Here is a 26,421-nt window from a genome sequence, read left to right on the forward strand (position 1 = left end):
GCACATAACAACAACAACATAGGATATTTGTATTTGCTGTCAACACCACAATTCAAAGCCATTAGTTACTTTTTGGTAACTTTTTTCCTGATTCACTGTCCCATTTTTACATGTATATGAAGAAAATGAAAACACTTTTACTTGAACCAGGTGTAACTTTGTCTTTAAACTGACATCTTTTTCTTTAGAATTTCAAGAGATCCTTGACAGAGATTTACCCAATGCAATACATCTTTTGACTTGACTGCTGTCTCTATAGGTGCTGAATATAGATCCATGTAAAATTAAATCCTTGACAACATCACTCTTTTCTCCATCTATCATGATGCTACTTCTTGGTATAGCTGTGAACAATCTTTTTCCTTAAGGTGCTTTCTGAGACACCACAATAATAACACCAAACACTTGCTGGGCACTTTTAAGAGTACAAGAAAAGTTATATGTGCCTCCTCTCATCCTACCTTTTCTTTAAGATGAGAGGTACCCATTTCTCTAGATTTAAACACCATAAATAGGCAAATGACACTAAGATGCATAATTCCAGATAAAACTCAGCATCTCAAAACTCACACTCCTCAACTAGTATCCCCAATATTATTCCCCATTGTGGTTTTACCATCCAAAAATGGTACTACCATCTACTGAATTACTCAAGCTAGAAACCATAAATCACCCTTGAGTTTCTACACCTCCCTCACACATCCCCATTTAAGTTGTACCACTTCCACCTCCAAAATATCTCAGATGTATCCACTTATCTCTCTTCATATGGCTAGACAGAGCTGCCATTATCTCTGCACAAGTAATATTAAAATACTCTCCTTGGTCTCTGTGAGTCAACCCTTGTCTCCTCTCCATATTCTCCATGACTATCTTTTTCTAACATGACTGCAACAATGTTACAACTGGCTTCAGAAGCTTCCTTCTAGTCAGACTCAAACTCAAACTTCTAGGCATGGTCTCCAATGCCCTGTGTGGCCTGGTCCTGCCTTCCTCTCCTCTTACCCTGCACTGTACTCCCTTTGCACACCATAATCCAGCCAGGCTAGACTTTCAGCTGCTTGGTAATGCCAGATTCTTTCCCTCCTCCAAATTTCTGCACATCTCATTCCCTCTACATGAAATGTTCTTTCTCTCAGCTCCAGCACCCCACCTTCCTACTCTTCTGTAAATGTTATCTCTCCTTAACTAACTTTTCTCTGACCCCCATCCATGTAAGTACTCCCAAACAACCCCTACTATTCTCTATTTCTGCATCTTACTCATTTCAAAAATTTCTATTATATGCTTGTCTATTTCTATCTGCTGCATCACACTCAAAGTACAAAGGCTGATGGACTATTTCCACCATATTATTTGGTTTCTAATTAGTGTCTCATGCAGGGCCTTAGCATGGAGTAAGAAGACAATAAGTAGTTCTATAAAAATTAGAAGTCCAGATGGAAAACATTAAAAATATTAACATGTGTTAGATGTCACATGAAGGATACAGACAAGTTTTCAGAGCATCAGTGGAATAAGTGGTCAAGGAAGGATTACAAACAATGATAGTTAAACTATAAACTCTTTTTTAACAAAGGGTCAAGTATCAAGAGGTAAGGAGAGAAGGAGTCCTTGGAAGGTAAAAATGGTTAATGATCTCAGTTGCTAATTGAAAATTTACAGAGGTCTGATTGCACCCAGTGGTGTCTCGAAAGAAAGGGCTACTCATTTACTTCTGAAAATTATCAGCCATTGAAAATCCTATGGAGCAAAGTTCAGGGCTGTCCTCAGAGTCAACTCAATGGCCACTGATTTTAAAAGAGAGAAATTGACAGTCTGTGCAAAGAGAGAAAGCCCGTAACAATGAGCAGAGGCAGAATTCATCAAGGAGCTCCAGGGGAGCAACGCAAGAGTACTTGAAACTGGGCCTCACCCCTGAATAAGAAAGCTCACACCATTCTAGGGTATACCTCTGGTATGAATGAATCTTACCTGCTTGTATTCTGATATCTTGTGCATAAATGAACCCTCTCCCCCAAAGAGGACATTTGTCCTTCCAACCACAAAGAGATTAAGTGGATCCTCATGCAGGTCCTCATCAAACAGGAACATTAACTAGATAGGGGTACGTCTTTTCTCTCTAGATGTAAGTTTTGAGGATTTCATTACCAGAAGAGCAGCCTGGATGCTAATAGTTGGTGATAATCTCTATCCGGCAGTGCTGACATCTTTGTATTGGTCATAGAAGGAAAATGGAGAAGCCAAATCTTTTTGTAAGCTAGAATATCTAGGTTAAAATTTCTCTCTCTATTTATTTCCCCAGATCCATTAGTAATGTTTAATGCTTTAGCCCTGTCTTGTCTTAACTTGTCACAGGCTACTCAAGAAAGTCATTGGAACACCTTTGGCCCAGAGCTGAGGAATGAGCTGAGGCCCTACTGAAGTCAGAAACAGGAACAAGTCTGTGATCCCCAAGGGCAAGATGTATTACAGAGTGGATAGTGAGGCAGATCACAGAGTGTCTAGAGGGGCTTAGGATCTCTGGTCCTACTCCCTACATTTTCCCTCCACTGAGGGAGTTCTGGTGGCCTAGTGGTAAGAAGCTGTGCTGCGACCTTGAAGGCACACAGTGTGAATCCACCAGCTGCTCGATGGGAGAAGGATGGTCAATCTCATCCCATGCAATTAACTGCCTCTGAAAATCTTGCTTGAGGGTCACCTATGGGTTGGTGCTGACTCAAGAGCACAGAACAACAACTATTCTTAAGAGGAAAGAAAGAAATTTCCGATATATTAGACTGGAATAGAACTGTGCTCCAGAGTCTTCAATGGCTCCTTTTTCAGAAGCAGATCAGCAGGTCTTGCACATGAAGAAATGCTCCAAATCACTGGCAATAAGAGAGATACAAATCAAAACCACAATGAGGTACTATCTCACTCCAGTAACAGTGGCAAAGTTTAACAGGGAAGCAAGTAATAAATGCTGGAGGGGATATGGCGAGAAAGGAATTCATATATTGTTGGTGGGATTGTAAAATGGTATAATCATTCTAGAAGGCAGTTTGGCGCTTCCTCAAAAAGCTGAGCATAGAAATTCCATATGACACAGCTATTCCACTATTTGGAAGATACCCTGAGAAAATGATAACTGAGGCACAAACAGAGATTTGTACATCAATGTTCACAGCAGCATTATTCACCATCATAAGAGCAGGGAAACAGCTTAAATGTCCAACCACAAATGAATTGATTGAGAAATGATGGTACATTCACACAATGGAATACTATGTAGCATGCAGGAGCAATGATTTGTAAATTATTACCTAACTTGGGAGGGGCTGGAGAGCATTATGCTGAGTGAACTAACTCAGTCCCGCAAGGATAAATGTTGTATAAAACCTTTATTTTAGAATGAGTATTAGGATCCAAGAGAGATAGGAGAGGTTGGAAGCACAGGGATGACAATGTCGGGGGGAGGAGGGGAATAATCATGGAATTGTACAATTTATTGGGTGAGGGGATGAGAGAAATTGAGAGAATTTGTTCTTGGAAACAATGTATTCGTATTTTGTAAATAAAATAATAGAAATTTTTTTAAAAATCCACACTCAGCTGATGGAAAAAAAAAAAGAAGTATGTCTGGGATAGGAACTCGCATTACACTGTTGGTGGTATTGTAAAATGATACAACCACTCTGGAAGGTAGTTTGGCATTTCCTTAAAAAGCTGAACACAGAAACTCCATAAGATCCAACTAGTCCACTCCTAGGAATATATCCTAAGGAAATCAGAACTGAGATACAAATAGAGATTTGTACACCAATGTTCATAGCAGCATTATTAACAATTGCTAGAGCACAGAAACAGTCCAAAGGTCCAACCACAATCTAACAGATTGAGAAATTATGGTACATTCACATGATGGAATACTATGCAGCAATGATTTTGAAATTTACTCCATAACTTGGGAAAGACTGGGGGCGGGGGGGACATTATGCTGAGTGAACTAACTCAGTCTCATAAAGATAAATACTGCATAGGACCATTATTAAAAAACAGAAGGTTAGCTAGTAAAACATGTATGGGAATCCATGGGGTGACAGGGTAGGAACAGAGGGGTAAGGGCGGGCAGGGGGTAAAATCACAGGGTCACATAATTTAGTGTGTGGAGGGGGTAAAAGAAATGAGAAAGACATGGTGGGGATCTGGAAAGAGGGTAATGAAGGGCATGGTTTAATGGTGATTGACTTTATAAAACATAATGAATGAGAATGATTGTACAAAACACAATGTGAATGAAGGACAGTGTGAAACACAATGTATACAAGCTTTGCATGTAAACGAATCAGTGTTAAAAAAAGAAGAAGAAGTGTGTCTGGTAGAGTCAAACCATCTGACCTTTCTATTAGCAGTGAAGCACACTAACAATTTGCCCCCCAGGAACTATGTCAATCTATCCATTAGGTTTTACTCAGGAGCATGGGGACTGCTTTGCCCCAGGGCATTCCTGAGCACAGCCTTCTCTGAAACGGATGTAGCTACTGAATTCTGAGCTCTTCTCTATGAAGTTTCTTTGTCTACAGCCCAAGGATGATATGCCACCAAAAACTTGGCAGCAGCTGGAAAACGTTAGGATTTCAGGGAAATCTGAGTGAAAATACTATCACTTCATTTATAATATGGCTCTTTTGCCATTACAGGGGAAATAAACACAGAGTCACATCCATGTGCTTGTGAGTGTCATGAGGACGAGAAGTTCCACCAGGCCCGGGAATGGGCTCCCTTCTGTCCATACAGCCCTCTTTGCTACTGACTGAAGAGGATTAATCACACAGTCCTTCTCCAGGCTCTCTGAGCTAATCATTTAAACAAGGCAGAGATTCTTAACCTTTGGGGGAGAAAGAGGTTAAAGAAATATTTTGAAAATCTATTGAGAACATCATGTTTCTTTTGAGAAAATACACATAAAAGTTTGGGTATCATTTCAGGATTTTTTAAGAATCTCTTTTTCAAAGGAAGTGAAGGCTTAGCTATAAATCCTATAGCCGGCTATTGATTGCTGACAAGTAGAGTGTGACTCATAATGACCCCGAATGTGCAGAGAACTACACTCCTAGCTAGAAACTAGGACGTGCAGGCAGTGACCTATCAGAAGTAAATCACCAGCCCTCTTCCTCCGTGACTCTGCTGAATGAGTTCAAACTACCAGTCTTTAAGTTAGCAGTCATCTCCAAACCATTACTCCCCACAAACACACACACAATCATTTGTTACCATTTAGAGATAAGTTGCTAAAAGCTTCATACACTGTGTTCTGGAGAGAATCGGGAGCAAGATGAGGGGCGGCCACTAGAAGCTAAGAATCAAAACCCAGACCTGTTCACTCAGCCAGCATAGAGAGAATGGGCACTCACCAAGCCAAACACAAGGGACTCACTGAGGACAGCCTTGCAGGGAGGGGGAGCTCAGGCTCTTCTGCCTTCCTCAGCACCTAACCTCACCTTCCTAACCATCCCCTGGACATGGACAGTACCCACAGCACTCAGGAGCCCAGATTTTCAGGGTAGCCCCAAGCTGGGATCTATTTATGTCCACTCTCAGAACCCAGAGGTTAAATTACAGCCCAGTCTATGGCATGGGGCGAGCAAGAAGCTATTTATACACTCTTGGCAAACCCAGAGAAGCAAGTCATTTCAGTGGGCCTCTTCCAAACGAAGCCTTGAAGGGACTCAGATAACAGGACAAGATAATCATCCTTCCCACAATATTCAGAAAACCACTAGAAAAGGGGGGAAAATTTTTAGACACTCATTGCAATTCGTATAGCCTGAGAAGGTGGAAACTAAGAGATTGTTCTTTAAAGGAAAAGAAAAAAGTAGGTCATGGCCCATTGGGGCATTGAGGTGAGTGAACTTGGTCAAATTCCATGGCTTCCTTCTGAGCAGTTCTCCGGGATTACCAGACTCTGTAAAGGAAACCACTGAAAGGAAAAACCTCTCTTGGTCTTCCCTAGATCCTTCATTAGCTTAAGTCTAGGTCTCATGGGATATGAACCAGAACAAAAAGCTGGAGGCAGAGTTTGGTCGTGGGGATACAACTTCAAAACCAGTTGGTTTATGAGTAGAGAAGGAAGATTCTAACCACTGAGTGAGTGCCTCAGTCACAAAAGCCAAACTGACCCAGGTCCAAAGGGTAGATGAAGGATTCTGGAGGGCTTCCAATAACCCCCAGGCCTCAGCAAGGGAGCATCCATGTTTAATCGAAAATTTCTGCAAACCCCAGATCAAAGAAAGCCTCAAACACTTTTATCATTAATGATATTTAATAAGACAGCAAAATGGGAGTTTGTTAAATATCACATGAGTGATATATTAGGCCTGCCTCTAGGAGTGCCTCAGAACAAATCAATGGAATTGTTTCAATGCAGTGCCATGTTAGGTGAGTTCTGATAAAGCTATGCCACCTCCCCCCCCCACCCCGCCCCAAGAATCCTGGGCTAAGATTTTACTCACCAAGAAGCCTGGACACAGCTGAGCCAACTCTCCAAGCAGGCATTAGCAGAACGGCCTGGCAGATCGTTTTAAGTCAGGATTGGGCACAAGACCACCAAGGCTGGGAATATCATCACCAAAGAGTCAACCCTGAGGGGCTTTTCCATGGCCATTATCAAGACCAATTTCATTCAATAAAGTATCCAAGAAAGGAAGGTTTGGAGGGGTCTCCAGTTCCTGATCCAAACACTACACCATTGGATGCTCCCAAAGAAAAGTCTGCGGCTTTGACACACACACCCCGGCCAACTGGCAAGGAGGATGCTGGGCCTGGAGATGAAAGGAACAGAGCCACTTCCCAGAGCATAGGCTTCTACTCTCCAGATGGCCCCCCACCAAGCCGGCTGTCAGCCTCCGGGTACGACAGTGAGGGCTCAGTGCCACCAGAGCTCCACTGTGTATGCTGGGAAAAAAGTACACAGGTCGAAAAGTTGTTCTGCAAAAGTGTGGAAAGACACTCTCCTTCCAAGCTGCTCCATGGAAGAGGCTGAGCAGGGAAAAGGCCGTTTAAACACACCATCCCATACAGTCTACCCCAACAGTCCTCTCTGGTCATTTCTTCTTATAGCAGAGTTCATCTTTCCAGTAGTATAATCTCAAGTAGAAAAAAGATGAGAGCAAGAGAAGTAGGTAGAGGGGGGGAGTTGCTTCAAAAGAATAGGAACCTTACAACAGAATGAAGCCCTGGAAACTAAATTGTTAAACATCTTCCATCAAAGGAAGAGCCAAAGACACCTAAACTGACCAATCTGTAACTATTTGGAAAACCAGGAGCTGAGCAAGGGCAAAAGACTGAGGCCACTACAGCAACCACCTCCACTGACCACCTGTCATCTCTGTTTGCCCCACATCTCTCAACCTATCCCAAAACTCAATTCTGTCGTTTTTGTTGTTGTTATGTGTTGTCAAGTCAACTGTGACTCATAACAACCCTATAACAATAGCTCTGAACCCTGCCCTGTCCTGAGCCAGTCTCACTGACTCCAAAAGACCTGTCCCCATTACTCCAATCACTGTATCAATTCATCACATCTGTTCCTCTTCTGTGCTGACCCTCTACCCTTTCAAGCATGATGACCATCTTTCTCCAAGGATTGGTCCTTCCTGGCAACATACTCAAAGTACGTGAAACAGAGTTTCAAAATCCTTGCTTCCAAGGAGCAACCCGTCTTCACCCTCTCAAAGACAGATCTTTTGTTCTCTTGGCAGTCCATGGTATATTCAATACTCCTCCAGCACAACAACTCAAACACATCAATTCTTCTATCATTCTTAGTCATAGTTCAGCTCTCTAATGCATAGCAAGTAAATGCAAAGACCACGGCCTGTGTCAGGTAAAACCTTAGTCTCCAGACTGACACTGTTGCTCTTCAGAACTCGAGAGGGGTCCCTGACAGCAGACTTTCCCAATGCAACCCATCTTTTTCTTTCCTGACTGCTAGTTCCAAGAGTGTTGATTGTGGAACCTACCAATTGCAACAATCTCAGTCTCTTCTCTATTTATCATGATGCTGCCAATTGGCTCTGTGGTAAGAATATTTTGCTTCCTTGATATTGAGATTCAATCCACATTAAAGATCTTCTGCAGCAAATGCTTCAGGCCCTCCTCAGTTTAAGCAAGCAAGGTTGTATCGTCTTATATTAACACAATTTCTTGATGAGTTTTTCTTCAATCCTGATACTACATTCCTCCTCATAAAGTCCAGCCTCCTGAATGATCTGACCCACATAAATATTGAAAAGGTATGGAGAAAGGATGCATCCCTGATGCACTCCTTTTTTGATTTTGAACCATGCAATGTCTCCTTGCCCTGTTCTGGTCTAAAGATGAGTTTCACAGGAAGTGTTCTGGGACTCCCATTCTTCTCAATGTTAGTCACAATTTATTGTGATCTATACTTTCGATGAGGTGGATCGATTCTGTGACTGGAGTGGTGGGAATCAGTGCATTTGAGATGGCTAGATGGCACAGAATAGAACGAGTCTAGAGCTCTTGTACATAGGGTTGCTATGAGTTGCAAGCTATTCAATGGCACATAACAACAACAACATACCTGTGTAGTATAATTGGTTAACTACTCCACTACTAACTGCAACGTTTTCAGTTCAAACTCACCCAGAGGTTCCTCAACTCTGAGTAACAGGCAATATTCACTAAAGGACATTTAACCATGCTTCAATACTCCTCACACACCTACCATACTCATTCTAGACCTAGGTTCAGTTGTTATTCTTTTCCTCCCATATCTAGAATCATACTTTAAACCTGACTGTGTTGACTGGCATGGGGGTTAAGAGGAGGTGGAACTGGAGGAATATCCTGGTTCTAGAAAAGGAGTTCACACAGACACACCCTGGAGCAACTGGAATTTCCCACTCATGACCCCAAACCTCATAAAGTTAAATAATTTAGGAAACATATTTTTCACAGGTCCCAAAGGGGCTATTGTTTAAATTTATATCCCAAAGCCTGAAGCCCTCCATCTTGACTCATACCTCCTGGAAACTATCAACACTTTGATCATGAGATTCCTCAGTCCTTCCTAATACTTTCACTTCTTTAAACACTTTGTCTGGTTCCATGATTTAAAGTTTATCAGTCAACTCTTCTGTTCGAGCCTCTACCATAAGTAGGTTGGGGGGAAAGTAAAAATGTCTCTGGTTCGTTGAATATTCTCTAAGCCACCAAGTCCACCTTTTCTAAACTCGCTTATCTCATTCTGGGTCACATGGCCCTTAGAGACCACACTATATTTGGTCCTTCTTAAACAGTGATATGTTGTTGCTGTTGTTAGATGCCCTCAGTCAGATATAACTCCTATGAAAAACAAATCTGAGCTGGGTCCTAACCTGGGCCATTCTCATTATCTCTGATACACTTGAGCCTATTCTCACTACGCCAATCCATCTCATTTCCTTTTCTACAGTAATATGTACTAAGTTAAAATCTTCAAGACCGGCCCAATAAATAATATCTTGGAGGAGAGGAACTGTTAAGGATTTCTTTGCATATAGATCAACAATCAATGCTCTTGAAATCCAGTCAGGAAAACAAACAACATATTACATTGGGCAAATCTTCCACAATAGATATTGTTAAATTCTAAAAAGAAAAAATAGTACTTTAATGTCTAAGGTGTGCCTGACTCAAGCCATTATCTCTTCAATCACCTCATACTTATGCAGAAGCAGAACAATGAACAAAGAAGGCAGAAGAAGAATTAATGCATTCAAATTGTGCTGTTGGTTAAGAATAATGAATACTGGATGGACGGTTATGAAGTGGGGTGAGGGGGAACAACCAAAAAACAAATCAGTCTTAGAAAAAATGCAACCAGAATGCTCCACAGAAGGAAGGGTTATAAGACTTCATCTCACTTACTTTGGACACCTCATTGGAAAAGAGCAATCACTAGAAAAGTATACTCTGGTTGGTAAAGGAAAGGGTCCATGAAAATGATAGAAAATCTCAGTGACTTGTACAATAACCTTAACAAAGGACTCAGACATGTCAATGATCATGAAGATGGTGCAGGCCCCGGCTACATTTCCTTCTGTTATTCATAAGACTGTCATAAGCTGGAAGTAACTCATAGCCCCTAGTAATCTACCATACATCATTTCATTCAGTCTTGTAGCTAATAATCACCAATGAGGTGTCTCTATTCCAGCCTCTTTACTGAACTCCATATCCTCATGTCTGAATGTCACCAGACTTTGCCTTGGAGATATATCATGTTGTTGTTATGTGCAGTCGAGTCGCTTGCTCAAATGTAGTATGGCCAGTACCTGCCCACCCCCATATCACTCCTTAGTTATTCACCTAAGAAACATGGAGGCCACCATTAACTTCTCCACTCAACCAAAATTTATAGAGTTTCCACTGTATCTTATATTGTTCATGTGCAGCATTAGGATACAGAGTTAACAAAACAGAAGTGGTCCTGCCTTCAGGGAGCTTTTTTAAAAGCCATTCAGCCTTGTCAATTCTACTGGCCAATTATCTAAAATAGAATTTTTTTTTCTTCCCAATTTTCTTCTGCCTATACAGGCACTATTCAGTCCATGCCAGTACCCAATGCTGGCAAGAAAGCAGTATTCAGTTTCATGATATTCAGAAACTATTATGTTCACCTCAGCATTTTCAGGGCTAGAACAGAGAATCACGCAAATTAAGGGCTCAATGAATAACTTACATATAAGGGGGGGAAAGAAAATTATAATGTTAAATTCAATTCACTATAATAAAAACTCTTGTACAATTTCTGCCTCTGAAAACCCACTGGAAAGTCAGCTATAAGTCTGTTCCAACTTGATGACACTTAACCACAATCAAAACATTTTTTTAAACTTAACAACAATAAAAACAAAAACCATTACCAATACTTAGACTAAATTTATTAAGCCTTTGATAGACACTCCACCTTGGACACATTCTGTGTAATCTGACACCCACAATAAAGAGCCCTGGCTGTGTAGTTTGGAATGTATCAGACTGCTAACCGAAAGGTCAGTAGTTTTCAATCTACCAGCTGCTCTGCAAGAGAAAGACAGTCCTGTAAAGATTCACAACCTCAGAAACCCAACAGAGAGTTTGTATGAGTCGGAACAGACCACAAGGCAATGAATTTTCTGGTATTCCTCACAATAACCCTGTGAGGCAAGTTATTTTATTCTCATTTGACAAGTTAAACGATAGAAAACCCAAAAATTTTTCTTTTTCTTTTTCTATGAAAAAGCTACTAAGTCAGGACTCAAAACCCAAGACTGTCGGCTTCCAGAGCCCACACTTCAGCCCAACAGGAGCCTGACTCAGCTCTCACTATAGAATGAGGTGCCTCTCTGATTTCCATGAGCTCCTTCTATGACAATCACATGACATCTGTTGGAATAGTAGCTAAGGATTCCTTTAGAAGTGGGACTAAGTTGGCTGAAAATCCCTTTTCCACTGCTCTTTTGATTTTAAATTAAAAGCTTGGGTTTTCCATCTTTTTTCTTTCCTAGTGCTTAGCAGGAAGCTGATCACAACAGTAGGCAAACCATCAATGTACAATGGATGGATGGATGGATAGATGGATGGATGGATGGATCTGTTAAAAGAACAGACAATATGGTTTGTACATAACCAAGTTAGTTTTAACTTTTTTTGACACTCGTTTGGCTTTGGTCAAGATCACAAGCTACTGAACCATCAGGAACGCTGAGATGTAAGAAGACACTATTCACACACCAAGTGCCCCCGCCTACTGATGGTGGCTGGAGGGGGAGGAGGGGCTCTTACCGGCACAGGTGGTCAGTCCTGCACATGCTACGAAGGTCCAGGCAGTTGGGCTTCTCTTTGTCCTCGTAGGAGCAGCTGGGCAAGATGGTCTGCCGGCGGCGCTCGGCACACGCCTGGTCTTGGCAGGAGCAGAAGAGCATGCGGTAGGTGTACTCGCTGGGCACCCGGTCAAAGAACTGGCGCAGGGCTTTGTGGCACTTGCGGCGGTTGCAGCGCTCCGTGGCGGAGATCTCGCGGTTGCAGATGGAGATGTAGGAGGAGCGCAGCTTCTTGCAGTTGTCATTCAGGTTGCAGGCCTTGGCAGCATCCAGGCAGTGGTTGCTCTTGGCGCTGACCACTGGGTCTGCCCCTGTCCCTGGAAGAGGAAAGAAGAGAGCAGTTCAAAGGCCTGCACAGACACAAGGGAGAACACAGCCGCCCACATGCTGGCGAGCGTCACATTTTCAGGCACAGTCTTTGGCCTTGTTCTAAACACACACACCCTCAGATGCTGTCAAGGCAAATTTTCACTCCTAGAAACTCTAGGGGACTGAGTAGAACTACCCCATAGGGGGTTTAAGGCTGGAAATCTTTATAGAAGCAGATTGTCATGTCTCTCTTCTCCAAAGAGGGCCCCACTGGCACTGAGGGTGAGCCAACTCTTAATTATGGGGTCTTGAGCATCCCTGGCCCCAGCATATAATTTGCCAAACGGCATCAAAGCCATCTTATTTACACCTTTGAGGCCACCAAAAGTGCCCTCTGTGGCTACTGCCCCTGTGTAAGAACACTGACAAGGAAATGCTGGACGAGGAGTCCCAGCAGTACTCCAGCAAGGCTGAGGCCCAGCCAAGATTCTAACAGCCCCCAACCAACCAACCAACTAGGAGGCTGGGAGTCCGGGGGCCCTTCCGTGGCCTTTGAATTTTGTGGTCCTGCCTTTGGTCACTAAACAAGCAGGAGTCCCAGGAATCATGTTCCTTCAGTGACAGCTATCTCCACCGCTCAGCTTTTCTGAGAGGGAGCACACGGCACTGGAACCATCATCAGCCAATGCCCACCTTTAGTGTACCTCTTGGCCATCCTGGTGACAGGCAGAAGGGAGAGAGAGGGATTCAGCCTGCACAGCCCTCATGAGAAGTTCTGGCAAGGGATGGATGGGAACAGCACCAGGACAGCCCCCCAACCCATAGCAGCTTCATGGGGGGGGGGGAATATGGGCAATCTCCTCCTGTGTGATTTACAACCCCAGAAATCCTCTTGAGGGCCAGCTATGCATTAGTTCCAAATCAACTGCAATGAGAATGAGAGTTATCTTGCAGACAAGGAAACTCTGTCCAGAGGTGGGCAAATCGCTTTCCAAAGGTCACCCAAAACACCAATAGCAGACCTGAGCCATCACCTCGAGCCCAGAACAGCACTACAGTGTAGCAAGGAGAGCCATCAGCTTAAAAGCTAGGACCACCAATGGCTGTAGCTCTTTATCCATTTCCCATCCACCCAACAAAGATTTTTCATTATTTACTGACTACTCCTCCATGTGGGAAGATTCTCAAGATAAAAGACAAGACAGTGACGGCAACAGTGGGTTTAAGCACAGTGCAGATGTTAAGGAGAGTGCAGAATCAAGCAATGTGTCTTCGACCTTTTATACACAGGGTCTCTCACTATAAGTCAGGGATAATTCGACAGCACCTCACAATAACCTCTGTGAATGGTGGCACGGAGAGGCCACAGAGTCACTCCCACCAGGTAGCCCAAGTGTTAGGATTAGGTACCCAGAAGAAAAGCCCCTCAAAATTGGTGTTCACTGAGAGACTTCACTAAGTCTAAAAAACTGACTCAGTAATAGACAAAAAAGATAATAATGTTTGTTGATTAGCAGGGGAAAACTTACAGACTGGGAGAAATAGCACTGTATAGGTTCAGAAGCATCAGACTAGACCTACAGAGATTCCACTGAGGAGAGGAAAGTCACTATTTCATATCCTTCATAACTACCCAAACAACCCCCAGATATATTATTAGGTTAAAAATTACACACACATATGCTGATGAAAAATATTAGTGTCACACAGTGCTTAGTCTAAAGGAAAATTATTACATACTTCATCTATCTCTAGTTCTAGAAGTATGGCTAAAAACAGTAAGGGGAAGGGTCTGTTTGCTCCAGAGTTATTCATTAAGACAAGAAACTAGAAAAACAAATCTAATAAAAGCTCAACTCGCTCAGCAGTGGTGCAGCCATTTGGGGGCATCTGCCAAGTAACTGAGTATATGTGGCAAACAGTTCCTAATCCACTGATCACTTATTATTAAGGGAGCTCTGATGGCCTAGCTGGTAAGGAGTTGAGCTACCAGCCCAAAGACACACGGTTCAAATACGCCAGCTGCTCCACAGGAGAAAAATGGGCAGTCTCCTCCAATGTCATTTATATCATCTGAAAATCCTTTGGAGGGTCAGCTGTGTTGATTTAGACTCAGCAGCAATGAACAACAGCAACAAGCCCACCTCTGCTCAGCCCTCTAGGAGGTGTTATATTGGATATAAACATATAAGAGGACATTTGACTCTCAAAGAGCTCACAAGTCTAACCAGGAAACCAAGGGGCAGTGCACAGAATGATTAAGGCTGGGCCTTCTACAATGGAACTGTTTGGTTTCAGTTTTGAGCCTCCTACTAATTAGCTGTGGGATCTGAGAGAACTTGTTGAAACTTGCTGAAATATTTCTCAGGTTCTTTGCTCATAAAATTCATCATGCCTCCCTTATAGGATTATGAGATTGAGTGAAATAGTTCATAATCCTCTTCTTTCATTCACATCATAGTTTTTTCTATCTACTAGATCAATCTTATAGGCTACTGCATTGTTCATCATTTAAAAAAAAAAGAATCAAAAAATCAAAAGGGAGCTCTTGTGGTATAGTGCAAAGAAGCTGCACTGCAGTCCCAAAGGCATGTGGTTCGAATCCACCAGATGCTCCCCTATAGAAGGAGGGGCAATTTCCACCTGTGCCAGTTGGATCCGATTCAGAGGTACATAACAACAGGGTGGGGGGAGGATCAAACAAGAACTCCCTTGTAATCATACTTCCCCAACATGATACCTTATTTTTCTGCTCCCCTTTAAAGTTGTTGTTATTATTAGGTGTCATTGAGTCAAGTATGACTCATAGTGACCCAGTGAGCATACCTGAATCCTATCCTATCCTGTGCCACCCTCATCATACCTGATACACTTTGAAAGAAGACTCTTCTATTGAGTTATCAGTTCTGTTTTCTTCTTTTTTTTTTCTTGTTGTGTATCATCGAATCAGATCTGACTGGCACAGTAGAAGACTGCCCCTCCTTCTCCAGCAGAGCATCTGGTAGATTTGAACCACAAACCTTCGGCATAGCAGCGCAGCTTCTTGCCACTAGGCCACCAGAACTCCCTAGTCCAGTCTTATTACTTGCTTCTCATCCTCTCAACTCAACTTCTGTCTGGAGCCCTGGTGGTAGAGGGTTACATGTTGGGCTGCCAACCAAAATACCAGCAGTTCTAATCTACCAGCCATTCAGTGGGAGAAAAGTAGTCATTGCCTCCTATTAAGAGCTACAGCATCAGAAGCTATTGGAGCACCTCCATAGCACAATCTCACTACATGGCAGTGGATGTGGTTTTAATTTATCCATAGAAAACCTTTTATCAAGCCAAGAGCTTTCAGGCCTCATCTTACTCAGCTCAGCAGCAGCATCTGGGACAGTAAACCATCTCATCAGCCCTCAGCTACTTTCCTCAGCTGATTTCCACTTGTTTGCTCTTCCTGCTGCCTCCATGGCTGTCCTTCTGAGCCTGCTTTGCTCTCTCCAACTTCCCAACACTGGAGGGCATGAGGGCTCAGTCGTCTTCTCTCTCAGTAACCAGACCCCACGGGTCTCATCTGTCGTACAGCCTTAAACATCATCACCATGCTATTGGCTCCCACACTAAGTTTCCAGATTGGGCCTTTCTCTCCTCCACTCCTCATGCATCTATTCAACTACCCACCCAACAATTCTATCTAAAATATTAACACCTGCCCCTCAAAATTAGCGTATTCCAAACCAAACTCTACCACCCTTCTAAGTCTGTCCTCTACCCCAGTCACGGTCTTTCCTTCATCTTATTAGTTGTTTAGGCCAAAATCAAAGTGGTGGTTCATTGACTCCTCATCCCTTCACTTATCGTGTCAAAGAAGCTTAGATAGTCTACCTTCAAATTTTAACCAAAATCTAGCTACTACTCCCCATCAACATTGCTCCTACCTTGGTCCAAGATGCCATTATTGCTCACCTAAATCATCATAATTATTATTAACTCTGCTCCCACACCCTTCCCCTGCCCCACAACATCAAATAGCAGCTGGAGTGGACCTTCTGACATCAAAGGCAGAGTGATCATTCCTGGGCTCCAAATCTTCCAAGGGTTGCCTAATCTCACACAGAAGTCCTTAGCATGGCCCGCAAGTCTCTATATCTGCACCACCTATGACAGTAGCAGCTGGTTCTTGTGGCCACTGAACTTGAACATGACTAGTATGAAATGAGAGTCCCAACATATTTTTAAAGTCCACACCAGATTTTTTTACACTTAGTAAGAAAAAGAAAGTGAAAGATCTAGTTAACTATTTCTTAACTATGATTCCAAGCTGAAGTGACACTATTTGGACTATGCTGGGTTAAGCTAATGTACAATCAAAATTATTTCTCTTGTTTCTTTTTTCCTTTGTTAGTATGACTGCTGAAAATTTTAAAATTATGTATGTGGTGTATATTGTATTTGTATTAGCCAGTGTTGCTCTGTACGATCTCACCCCCTCTGCCTTTCAGAACTTTGCTCCTACATTTCCACTGGCTCGCTCCATTTCAGCCACACTGGTGTCCCTGCTCATCCTGAAACAACCAGAACAAGGCCCGACCTTCGAGTTTTGCTCCCTCTGACCAGAAGGCCCCCCTATCCCTCACTTGCTTCTTTCCTCTGGTCTCTGCTCCACTGTCACCTTGTCTGTGAATCCCTCCTGATCCCCTCATATGCAATAACAACTCCCTCTCTTCTTTTCCTTTATTTATTCCCAAGTCCTTTTCCTCCACATACTCAGTCTCCTTTGCCGTAATGGATATTAACTTAAATATGTTAGCAAATATAAGCTCTATGAGGGGAAGAGCTTTGTCTGTTGTACTCACTGCTGTATCCACAACACCCAGCACAAAATCCAGCACAAGGTTGTGGGTTTGTGGTGTTTTGGTGTTTCTGTGGGACTTTTTTCTGTTAGGTGCCACTAAGTCACAGGATAGGTACTCACTAATTATTTGATGAATGAAGGAATACATGCACTTAGAACAGTGTAGAGTTTATAACAAGTGTTCCATAAATGCTAGTTCCTATTATTAAGGAGGCAAACTGATATTGAGAGGTAATCTTGATCAGTATAAGACTAGATACAGTGAAAGCTGGAACTCGATGCAAGTGTCTTGTTCCTCTAGGTCTTAAAACTTTCTGCCTTTTCTCTCTTCATTGGTGGAAAATATTCTAGTTTTCCTTCTCTAACAGATTTCTGCCTCATACAGGTTTTTTTTGTGTTCCTATATTTATTATATAATGAAGCATCAATGTGGGGCACAGCCCTGACGTGGAAGTCAAAGAATAACGAATCAAGACCCACTCCAACATCTTGCCTGGCCAACAACAACCATATATAGACAGAAAGAGAGAAATTCTGTCCATTTTTGTTGTTCTAAAGAAGCAAAGAGACATTAAGACAATAAAGGGATGTAGACTGGGATTTGTTTTCTTAACTATTCAACTGACAACTTTACTGAGCAAAAGTGAGGAAGACCCTCAGTAAGACAGCCTGATGGAGTAACTGCAGCAATAGATGAGCTTGAGCAGGACAGAGATTGTGAAGATGGCACCAGACAGGGTAAGGTTTCTATCTGTTGTACACAGGGTCTCTGTGTGTTGTAGTCAATTTGTTAGTACCTAACAACATCAACGACTATTATCGTGCCTGTAGGAGAAAGACCTACATATCTGCTTCCGTAAGATTCCAGACAAGAAAGCCCTGTGGAAAAAGTTAGTTCTATTCTGTAACACATGGGGTCATCTTGAGTCAGTGGAAGGGAGAACTGATGGCAGCTAACAACATTATCTGCCTGGGTGGTGCCAACAGTTAAAACACTTGGCTGTGAACAAAAAGTCTTATTACCCAGAGGTACCTGGGCAAATGATCTACTTCTGAAAAACTCAGCCACTGAGATCTCTATGTGATACAGTTCTACTCATAGGGGTCACCACAAACTTGAAACAACTTTACAGCAGTTGGCTTCCGGGTTTTATTTTTAGGATGTGCCAGCCACTTCCTCAGACAGCAGAGTCCTATCTAAATGAGATATAGTTGGGCACACAAAAGCAGCAGGTAGTGACATTCACTGTTGAGGAGGTCCTGGAGGAGCCCACAGGAAGGCACTGTGCATGTATCGGGGGAAATGGCACCTCTGTTGAAATCTAAAGAATGAATAAGAGGAAGCAAAGCAAGCAGAAAAAGGAGTCCTGGCAAAGGGAACATCAGAGGCAATGGCTGGGAGGAACTGAGCAATTCAAGGCAGCTGGAGTGGGTGACTGAAAGAGAGAATGTCCAGAGATGACACTGGGAGCTAAACAAGGGTTAGACAAATGCAGGGCCCTCTCACTACATTAGGGCGTTTGGCCTCCAAAGCAATTTCCTCAACTGCTACCCAACCATTGTATCAGCACAGGCAAGTGCCTAAAGATGCGTGTCAACCCAAAGGCTATTCTAGGGAGAATGCCTCTGTGGGAAGGGTTCTCCCAGCCAACCACATTGTTTTTTTCACATTCAGCACACCTGTCTGGCCGGCTGGTTGGCGGGAAAGAAGGAGAAGCAGCTTGGGGCCAAGGTGGAAAAGAAAGACTGCTGGAGAAGGACTCTAGAGAGGAGCAGGGCAACAACTGCAAACGAGAACAGCAGCTAATTTAGGCCTGTGGCTGCTTTTAGGTTCCCCAGGTGCTCTGTTCCCGCTCCTCTCAGCATGTTTCTGATCTACTGCCGGGTAATTATAGCCTCACTTGCTTCCATTTGGAGGTTGAATAGTGAAAGCTTTTGCTGGGGGTGGTAAATGTAAACCCCTGGGACAAAACTTGGTAAATTTCCTAGAAAAAAATAACTCAAGAAATTCAGGGGCATTCTGGGAAGATGGCGGCATAAACAAACCATCTTTCCAACCCCCCTTCACAAATACAAGAAATACAACAAGAAAATTAGTTTGAAGGACTTTGAAGCAGAAGCAGAAGAAAGCAGCTGGCCACTGTAAACAGGTAAGAGTTAACAAATTTATAAAGAGTTGCATACAATACAAAACTGTTTCTCTCACCATGCATGCCTTTCCCCAAACTATCTGGTCCACTGGCTGCTGGGACCTGGGAAAGTATCCTCAGAAAAACAACCTAATCCACTAAACACTACAACTCCTAGACTATACAAGAAGATAGACCCCAAATTTCTGCCCCAAAATCAACAAGGAAGATCCCTCCAGAGGTCTATTATGGAATATGGCAGTACCTCTCCCACCCAGACACTGTTGGTTGTGAATTTACTGCAATTTTCTACAGATCATCCATACAATGAAATCCTCATTCATAGTAAGCACATAGCTCAGGCCTCTGAAACCGACAGGGCTGACCTCCTTGGTGATCTAGTAAGTGAGGAACTGCACTGCCAACTCAAGAGCAGGTAGTTCGAATCCATCAGGGGCTCTACGGGAGAAAGATGGGCAGTCTCCTCCCATGCAATTGACTGCCTCTGAAAACCCCCTGGAGTGTCAGCTCTGGTTCAGCTTCAACTTAATGGCAATGAAAAAGTCTGCCCCATTGCTAGATGGTACTGAGCACTGCTGACTGAGGATGCTCTATATCAGAAAGCAGGAGACTTGAGTGGAGGCTGCAATCACAGCCAGCAATGTAGCAGGGAGACTTAGATAACAAGATGGACCTCCACCGGGATCTAACCAGAGCACGACACTGCCGACCCTGGCAAACTGTTTGTTGCCATAATGTTGCAGACTACTGTAGAAGGCCCGTAAACTACTTTGTGTTCCTATAGTCAACACTACCTGATTCTTGGTGTACCACATAGATCCAAGCCTCTGAAAGCAACAACTCAGATCTCCATGGGAATAAATTTGAGGCTATTTGTTCCCCATTGGCTGAAGAATGCTGACCAAGGTTACTGTGTGCTATGAAGCCAGGATCTCGAGTGGCAGCTATATTCATGTTCAATAAACTACACACAATGTGCTCTTATAACAACAAAGCAAATCTCCCAGGGGATCCATTCAGTGAGTAACTATCCCTAACCCAATAGGTAACTATCAATTGTTGAACTAATATAAACTCCTCCAGAAAGTTCTCTACAGTGGGGTAAGGAGATCACTTAAGTGGAGACTTACAACCATAACTCCCACTAGACCACTGAGGCTCTTAAACCAACAAGAGATCTCACGGAGAGAGCCAGTCCATTCTTCTCCTGAATTAGAGGAAAGTCAGCCTGTGCATCCCTGACTACCAGTTCAGATGTAAGTAGCCCATGCAGAGCAGAGAAGGAAACGCTGGGCAAAATCAGAGGCTAACACTCAACCCCAAGGGGGAATTACTGGCTGGGGGTTTTCCAACCAAACACATGACATGAGAAGGGCAGTGAGTAACAGCTGGTGAGAGGGAACTGAGACCCACTTGAATAGTGGTGTCCACTGGTGAACAGTCTTACTACAGCATGTTTTTTCGGTTTATTTGGGAGAAATTGGAAGTTGTAAAATGAGATCTGAAATTTTCAAATCAAAATTAAACCAAAAAGAGAGATGGAATTAACACAGAGGTGAAGAAGAAATAGTAGAAAAAGACTGACGACTTTGCTCACCTAAGAATTTCTTGTAAAAAGTCATGCAAACAAAAACATCAAATAAAGAGAAAATGAGAAAGTGAACAAACACCTTCTAAAATTCTCCGACAACAACAAAAAATCACACAAAACAAAGAACATAGAAACAACGGCTCATGAAAATTAACATAACAAAGAGATAAAAGTGTACCTGTGGTTGCTGTTATGTGCCATCCAAGTCAACCCTGTGAACAAAAACTCTGAATCTTGCCCTATCTTTACCCAATCTCACCATCTCTGATGCCCTTGACCCCACTGCCACAGTCACTGTGTCATCTAAGGATGACAAAATAATGATGTGCAGAGTGGAACACTATTAAAAAAAATATATTCAAGAAACAGGGTCCACATCTCATACCACACAGAAAAATCAACTCAAGGTGGATCAGAGGCCTGGTAGTAAAGCATAAAAGCATAAAGTTTATGAGAAACTAATTAGGATCAAGCTTAGACATCTTGTTGTTACTGTTGCTGTTGATTGCCTTTAAGTCAAGCATGACTCATAGTGACCCTATGAACAAAAGGCCTGAAGCTTCTCTACAACCATTGACATTTATCAAAGTTCATGGAATTTCTGGAGACGAGCTGTTTAGGAAATGGATGCCACTCCTGTTTCCAAACCTGTCATAGAATGTTATTAGTTGAATCGCCTTTGATGCATAGCAACCCTATGTACAACAGCTCTCAACCCTTCCCTATCCTAAGCCAGTCTCACTACAGTCCAACCCCCATTTCCCCAGTTACTATTATCAATCCATCTCATCTGAGGTCTCCCTCTCCTGCACTGTCTGTCCACCCTTCCAAACATGATATCCTTTTCCAAAGACCACTCTCTCCTAGTCACGTGCCCAAAGGATATCATGTTTGGAAGGGTGGACAGACATTCTATGACAGGTTTGGAAACAGGAGTGGCATCCATTTCCTAAACAGCTCTGTTGGGTCACCTTTTTTTGGAATGGGAATAGTCAGTTGGCCAAGCAGTTGTCTTCCAGATTATGGTATAGACAGCCAAACATGGCCAGAAATGCTGAATCTGCCAAGAATAAAACTGATGAATGGGACCTTCTAAAAATTAAATCCCTGTGCTCATCAAAAATGTTTTCCAACAGAGTGAAAAGAAACCCTACTGACTGGGGAAAAAAACATTTGACAATACCATCTCAGACTAGGGCCTGGTAACAAAAGTTTGCAGAATACTTCTGGGTCTCCAGAAGAAAAAAATCGGTAATCCAGTTACAAAATGGGCAAAATACATGGAAAGAATTTTCCCAGAGGAAGATATTCAGATGGCCAACAGACACATGAAGAAATGATCAAAATCACTGGCAATAAGAGAGATTCAAATCAAAACCACAATGAGATACCATATTACTCCAGTAACAGTGCCAATGTTTAACAGGACAGCAAGTAATAAATGTTGGAGAGGATGTGGAGAGATAGAAACTTTTATACATTGTTGATGGTATTGTAAAGTGGTACAACCACTCTGGAAGACAGTTTGGCATTTCCTCAAAAAGCTAAACACAGAAATCCTGTATGACCCAGCTATTCCACTGTTTGGAATATACCCCAAGAAAATAAGAACTGAGGAACCCCAGAGACTTCTACACCAATGTTCATAGCAGCATTATTCACCATCACAAGAACATGGAAACAACCACAAATGAATGGATTGAGAAATTATGGTACATTCACACAATGCAATATTATACAGCATGCAAGAGTAATAATTTTGTAAGTTGCTACCTAACTTGGGAGGGACTGGAGAGTATGATGCTAAGTGAATTAATTCAGTCCCATAAGGCCAATTACTGCATGTTGTTGTTGTTATGTGTTGTCGACTCACCTGCGACTCATAGTGACCCTATGTACAATAGCCCTAAACCCTGCTCTATCCTGTGCCAATCTTATTGTCTCTGACACACCTACTCCCATTAACCCAGTCCCTGCATCAATCCATCTCATCAAGAGTCTTCCTCTCCTGCACTGTCCCAAGCGTGACGTCCCTCTCCATGGACTGGTCCCTCCTTGCAACTTGTCCAAAGTATATCAGATGAAGCTTCAGAAATCTTGTTCCAAGGAGCAGCCTGACTTCACCCTCTCCAGGACAAACCTGTTCGTTCTCTTAGCAAACCATGGTATATTCAATACTCTTCTCCAACACCACAGCTCAAAGGCATCAATTTTCCTTCTATCATAAGACCATTATTTTAGAATGAGTATGAGGATCCAAGGGGGGGAGCAGGGGGGTGAGAATGGGCAAGGGGTGAGTGTGGTTAATCATAGAGTCACACAGTATGATGGGTAGAGAGAGGGTGAGTGAAACAAATGGTAAAAATGCGGTGTGAAAAAACAATGTATATAAGCTTTGTAAATAAACCAGAAGAAAGGAAAGAAAGCAAGGAAGGGAAGAAAGGGTGGGAGGAAGGGAGGAAAGAAGGAAGGGCGGGCAGAATATTTATAACCTACAGAATATATCCCCAATTTAATGAATAATATGGATCTACAAACACAGGAAATTCAAGGAACACCAACAGGATAAATGTAAAAAACCTACACCAAGGCACATCATTGTTAAACTTTCAAAAATTAAAGGTAAAGAGAGTATCCTGAAAATAGTGAGACAGAAGTGAAGAGTCATATACAAAGGACTGTACAAATTAAGTGCCAAATTTTCCACAGAAATATTGGCAATCAGAAGGCAACATTGTGCTGATGGTGTTGTGTACCACTGAGTCAGCACAGACTCACAGATGACCCTCCAGCAAGTTTTCAGAGGAGCAATGATGTCAATTTGAAGACTAAGGTTCACCTAATTCAAGCCATGGTCTTTTCATTCACTTGCTATGATCTGAAAGAACTGAACAGTGAAAAAAGATAACAAAAGAAAAATTGATGCTTTTGGGCTGCAATATTAGAGAAGGGTACTGAATATTCAATGGACTGCCAAGAAAATAAATGGATGTGTCCTGGAGAATGTGCAGCCAGAATTCTTCTTGGAGTCAAGGATAACAAAGCTTCGTCTCACATACTTTAGGTATGTTGCTAGGAAATCTATTCCTTGGTGGAAGACCTGCTTAGAAAGGGCCAATGAAAGAGAAGAAACTCCTTGGGGCATTAGCTTAAAATACATCTACAGTGAAAAGTATAGAACATTTCTGAGATAAACTAAATCATAAAAAATTTATTAAAAATCTCAAAAAGTTGGCTTTTCTAGCCATTATGTTAGCCCCCTCTGGTCTCCAGTTACCTTGTCTGCAGACATATGACCCCGTAAATCAACAAAAGCTGTGAGACTAGCATAAGTGAAAGAGTGCTTCCAACACTGAGCAGCAAGACTTGAGGAAGACTGGAGCTAGACCTTAGTGAGGGAGACCGTGTTGAGAGCAAGACCTTGATGATGGTGGTGGGCAGACTGTGACATTGCTGTGGAGAAACTGTGGCAAGGTATAAGAAGAGGAGCCCAAAGATAAAGGCCACATTTAAAGGTTTTGCTATTTTTGCCAGAGGATAGAAGGAAAAGCTGAATCCTGATCTGAAACCAGAACCTGAACTAATTGAGGAATTGTACCTTTGAATTTCTAGTCTAAATCTGGACTTGCATTCGGTCATATTCTTTGCCTCCCCAACTCTCAAACTTACTTCTCTAATAAACCCCACCCTCAGTACCACAACTGTAAGTAAAGTCTGTGAGTCAGTAACGAATATTGGACTTTAATAATTGGTAGAAAGAGGTGTACGAGCATGTGGGGTGGAGTGTTTGACCAAGCAGCTACCTATTTGCCACTATAGATATTATTAAAGGGGACAGTTCCCCTTTATGAAGGGGTTAGAGGTCAGACTTATGTAGAATCCTCTCATTTTGCAACCTTCAACCAGATATACTGACAATGATTGTAGCAATGGACTCAAGTGGATCACAAATTATGAGAATGGCACAGGATAGGGCAGAGTTCAGATCTATTGTTCACAGGGCCACTAAGTCATAAGATTTGATGGCACCTACCAAACACAATAACCTATGATCAACTGATCTTTGATAAGGAGATAAAATCAATTAAAATGACAGCTTCTTAAAATGGTGCTGGCAAAATTGGAAAATAATGTACAAAAAATTGAAGCAAGATCTGCACCTCACATCATACACAAAAATTAATTCAAGGTGGATTAGGGACTGAGGGGTAAAACAAAAAATAACAAAGTTTATCAGAGGAAAAATTAGGAACAACTCCAAAAAAAGGCCTAATCTAGAACATGAATAGACTTTCAAGCATAACTAAAATCCTATAACCAGGAAAAGATAAAATAAATGTATGGAAACTACTAAAAATCAAATCCTTATATGCAACAAAAAATTTCTCCAGTAGAGTAAAATGGAAGCCTGTAAACTTGGTAAAAATGATTTGGCAATGATATATCTGATAAGGGACTCATAACTAAAATTTATCAAACACCCCAGCACATCAACAAGACATAGACAAGCAACATATGCAGAAGAGGCGAAGAGAAGTTTTAGCAAAGAAAGTGGTCAACTAGCCAACAAATACATGAAGAAGAAAAAAAAATGCTCAAGATCACTAGCCCTTAGAGAAACATTAATCAAGGTAACAATGAGATATCATCTCACCCCAGCAACAAAATGACAGCAAACAACAAATGCTGGAGAAGATATGTAGAGATCGGAACTTTCATACACGCTTGGGGGAGTGTAAAATGGTACGACCACTATGGAAGGTAATCTGGCATTTCCTAAAAAAAAATTGGAAATAGAAACATCATTCGATCCAGCTAACACACCGGAATCAGAGCTGCAACACAAACAGAACTATTCACAATCTTAAAGAGATGGGCACAATAAAAGTGCACATCAACAACTGAATGGATAAAGAAACTAGAGTACATTCACACAATGGAATATTATGCAGCATTTAAAAATCAACTAACTTGTAAGATACTACACAACATGGATGAGTCTGGAAGGCATTAGCTAAGTGAAATAACTCAGTCAGAAAAGGACAAATACTGCACAAACCCACTGTTGTAATAATAGGTTTGGTGGGGAAGTGGGGAAAAATGGAAATATAATGGACAACTGCACTGGAATTGGTAAAAGGAAGGATAATCTGAAAGGAATAGACAATTCAAAATGGTATGTATGACAATTAATAGCATAGAACAGGACAAGCATTACAAAAGGAATTGACAGAGGGAGAGAGTGTAAAACTGTGTATGAATGAACAAAACTCAATCTCTTTGTGACCCCTCATTAAAATTTAAAAAGGAGGGGGAGAAAATATTTCCAGCATTCCCAGACAAACAGAAGCTAAGACAGTTCATATCTGCCAGAATAACAAAGGAATACAAATTGGAGTTCTGTGGTTGGAAAGAAGGCATACTAGGAATTAATTTAAAGCTATACTCTATGGGACCTCTCTAAAGTACTCAAGAGCAACGGTGTCTCTCTGGAGACTAAGGTGCACCTGATACAGGCCATAGTCTTTGCAATCACTTGTTATGCATCAGAGAGTTGGACAATGACTAGGGAGGACAGAATAATCGATGCCTTTGAGCTGTGGTGCTGGAGAAGAGTATTGAATGTACCATGGACTGCCAAGAAAACAAACAGATTCATCCTAGAGAGGGTTAAACCAGGCT

The 26,421-nt window shown here is 42.2% G+C and overlaps 1 protein-coding gene across 3 annotated transcripts in view; it reads right to left on the reverse strand.

Annotated features, from left to right (window-relative positions):
- GFRA2 (GDNF family receptor alpha 2) overlaps positions 1–26,421 on the reverse strand; it is a 152,364-nt gene that overhangs the window by 72,599 nt on the left and 53,344 nt on the right. For all 3 annotated transcript variants that reach the window (XM_006884810.1, XM_006884808.1, XM_006884809.1), the window contains one exon: positions 11,815–12,169. In XM_006884810.1, the coding sequence (XP_006884872.1) occupies positions 11,815–12,169 (355 nt within the window). The remainder of the gene's footprint in view (positions 1–11,814; positions 12,170–26,421) is intronic.

Source organism: Elephantulus edwardii, unplaced genomic scaffold, assembly GCF_000299155.1.
Source record: "Elephantulus edwardii isolate Elephantulus edwardi_28Jun2011 unplaced genomic scaffold, EleEdw1.0 scaffold00038, whole genome shotgun sequence".
NCBI lineage: Eukaryota > Metazoa > Chordata > Mammalia > Macroscelidea > Macroscelididae > Elephantulus > Elephantulus edwardii.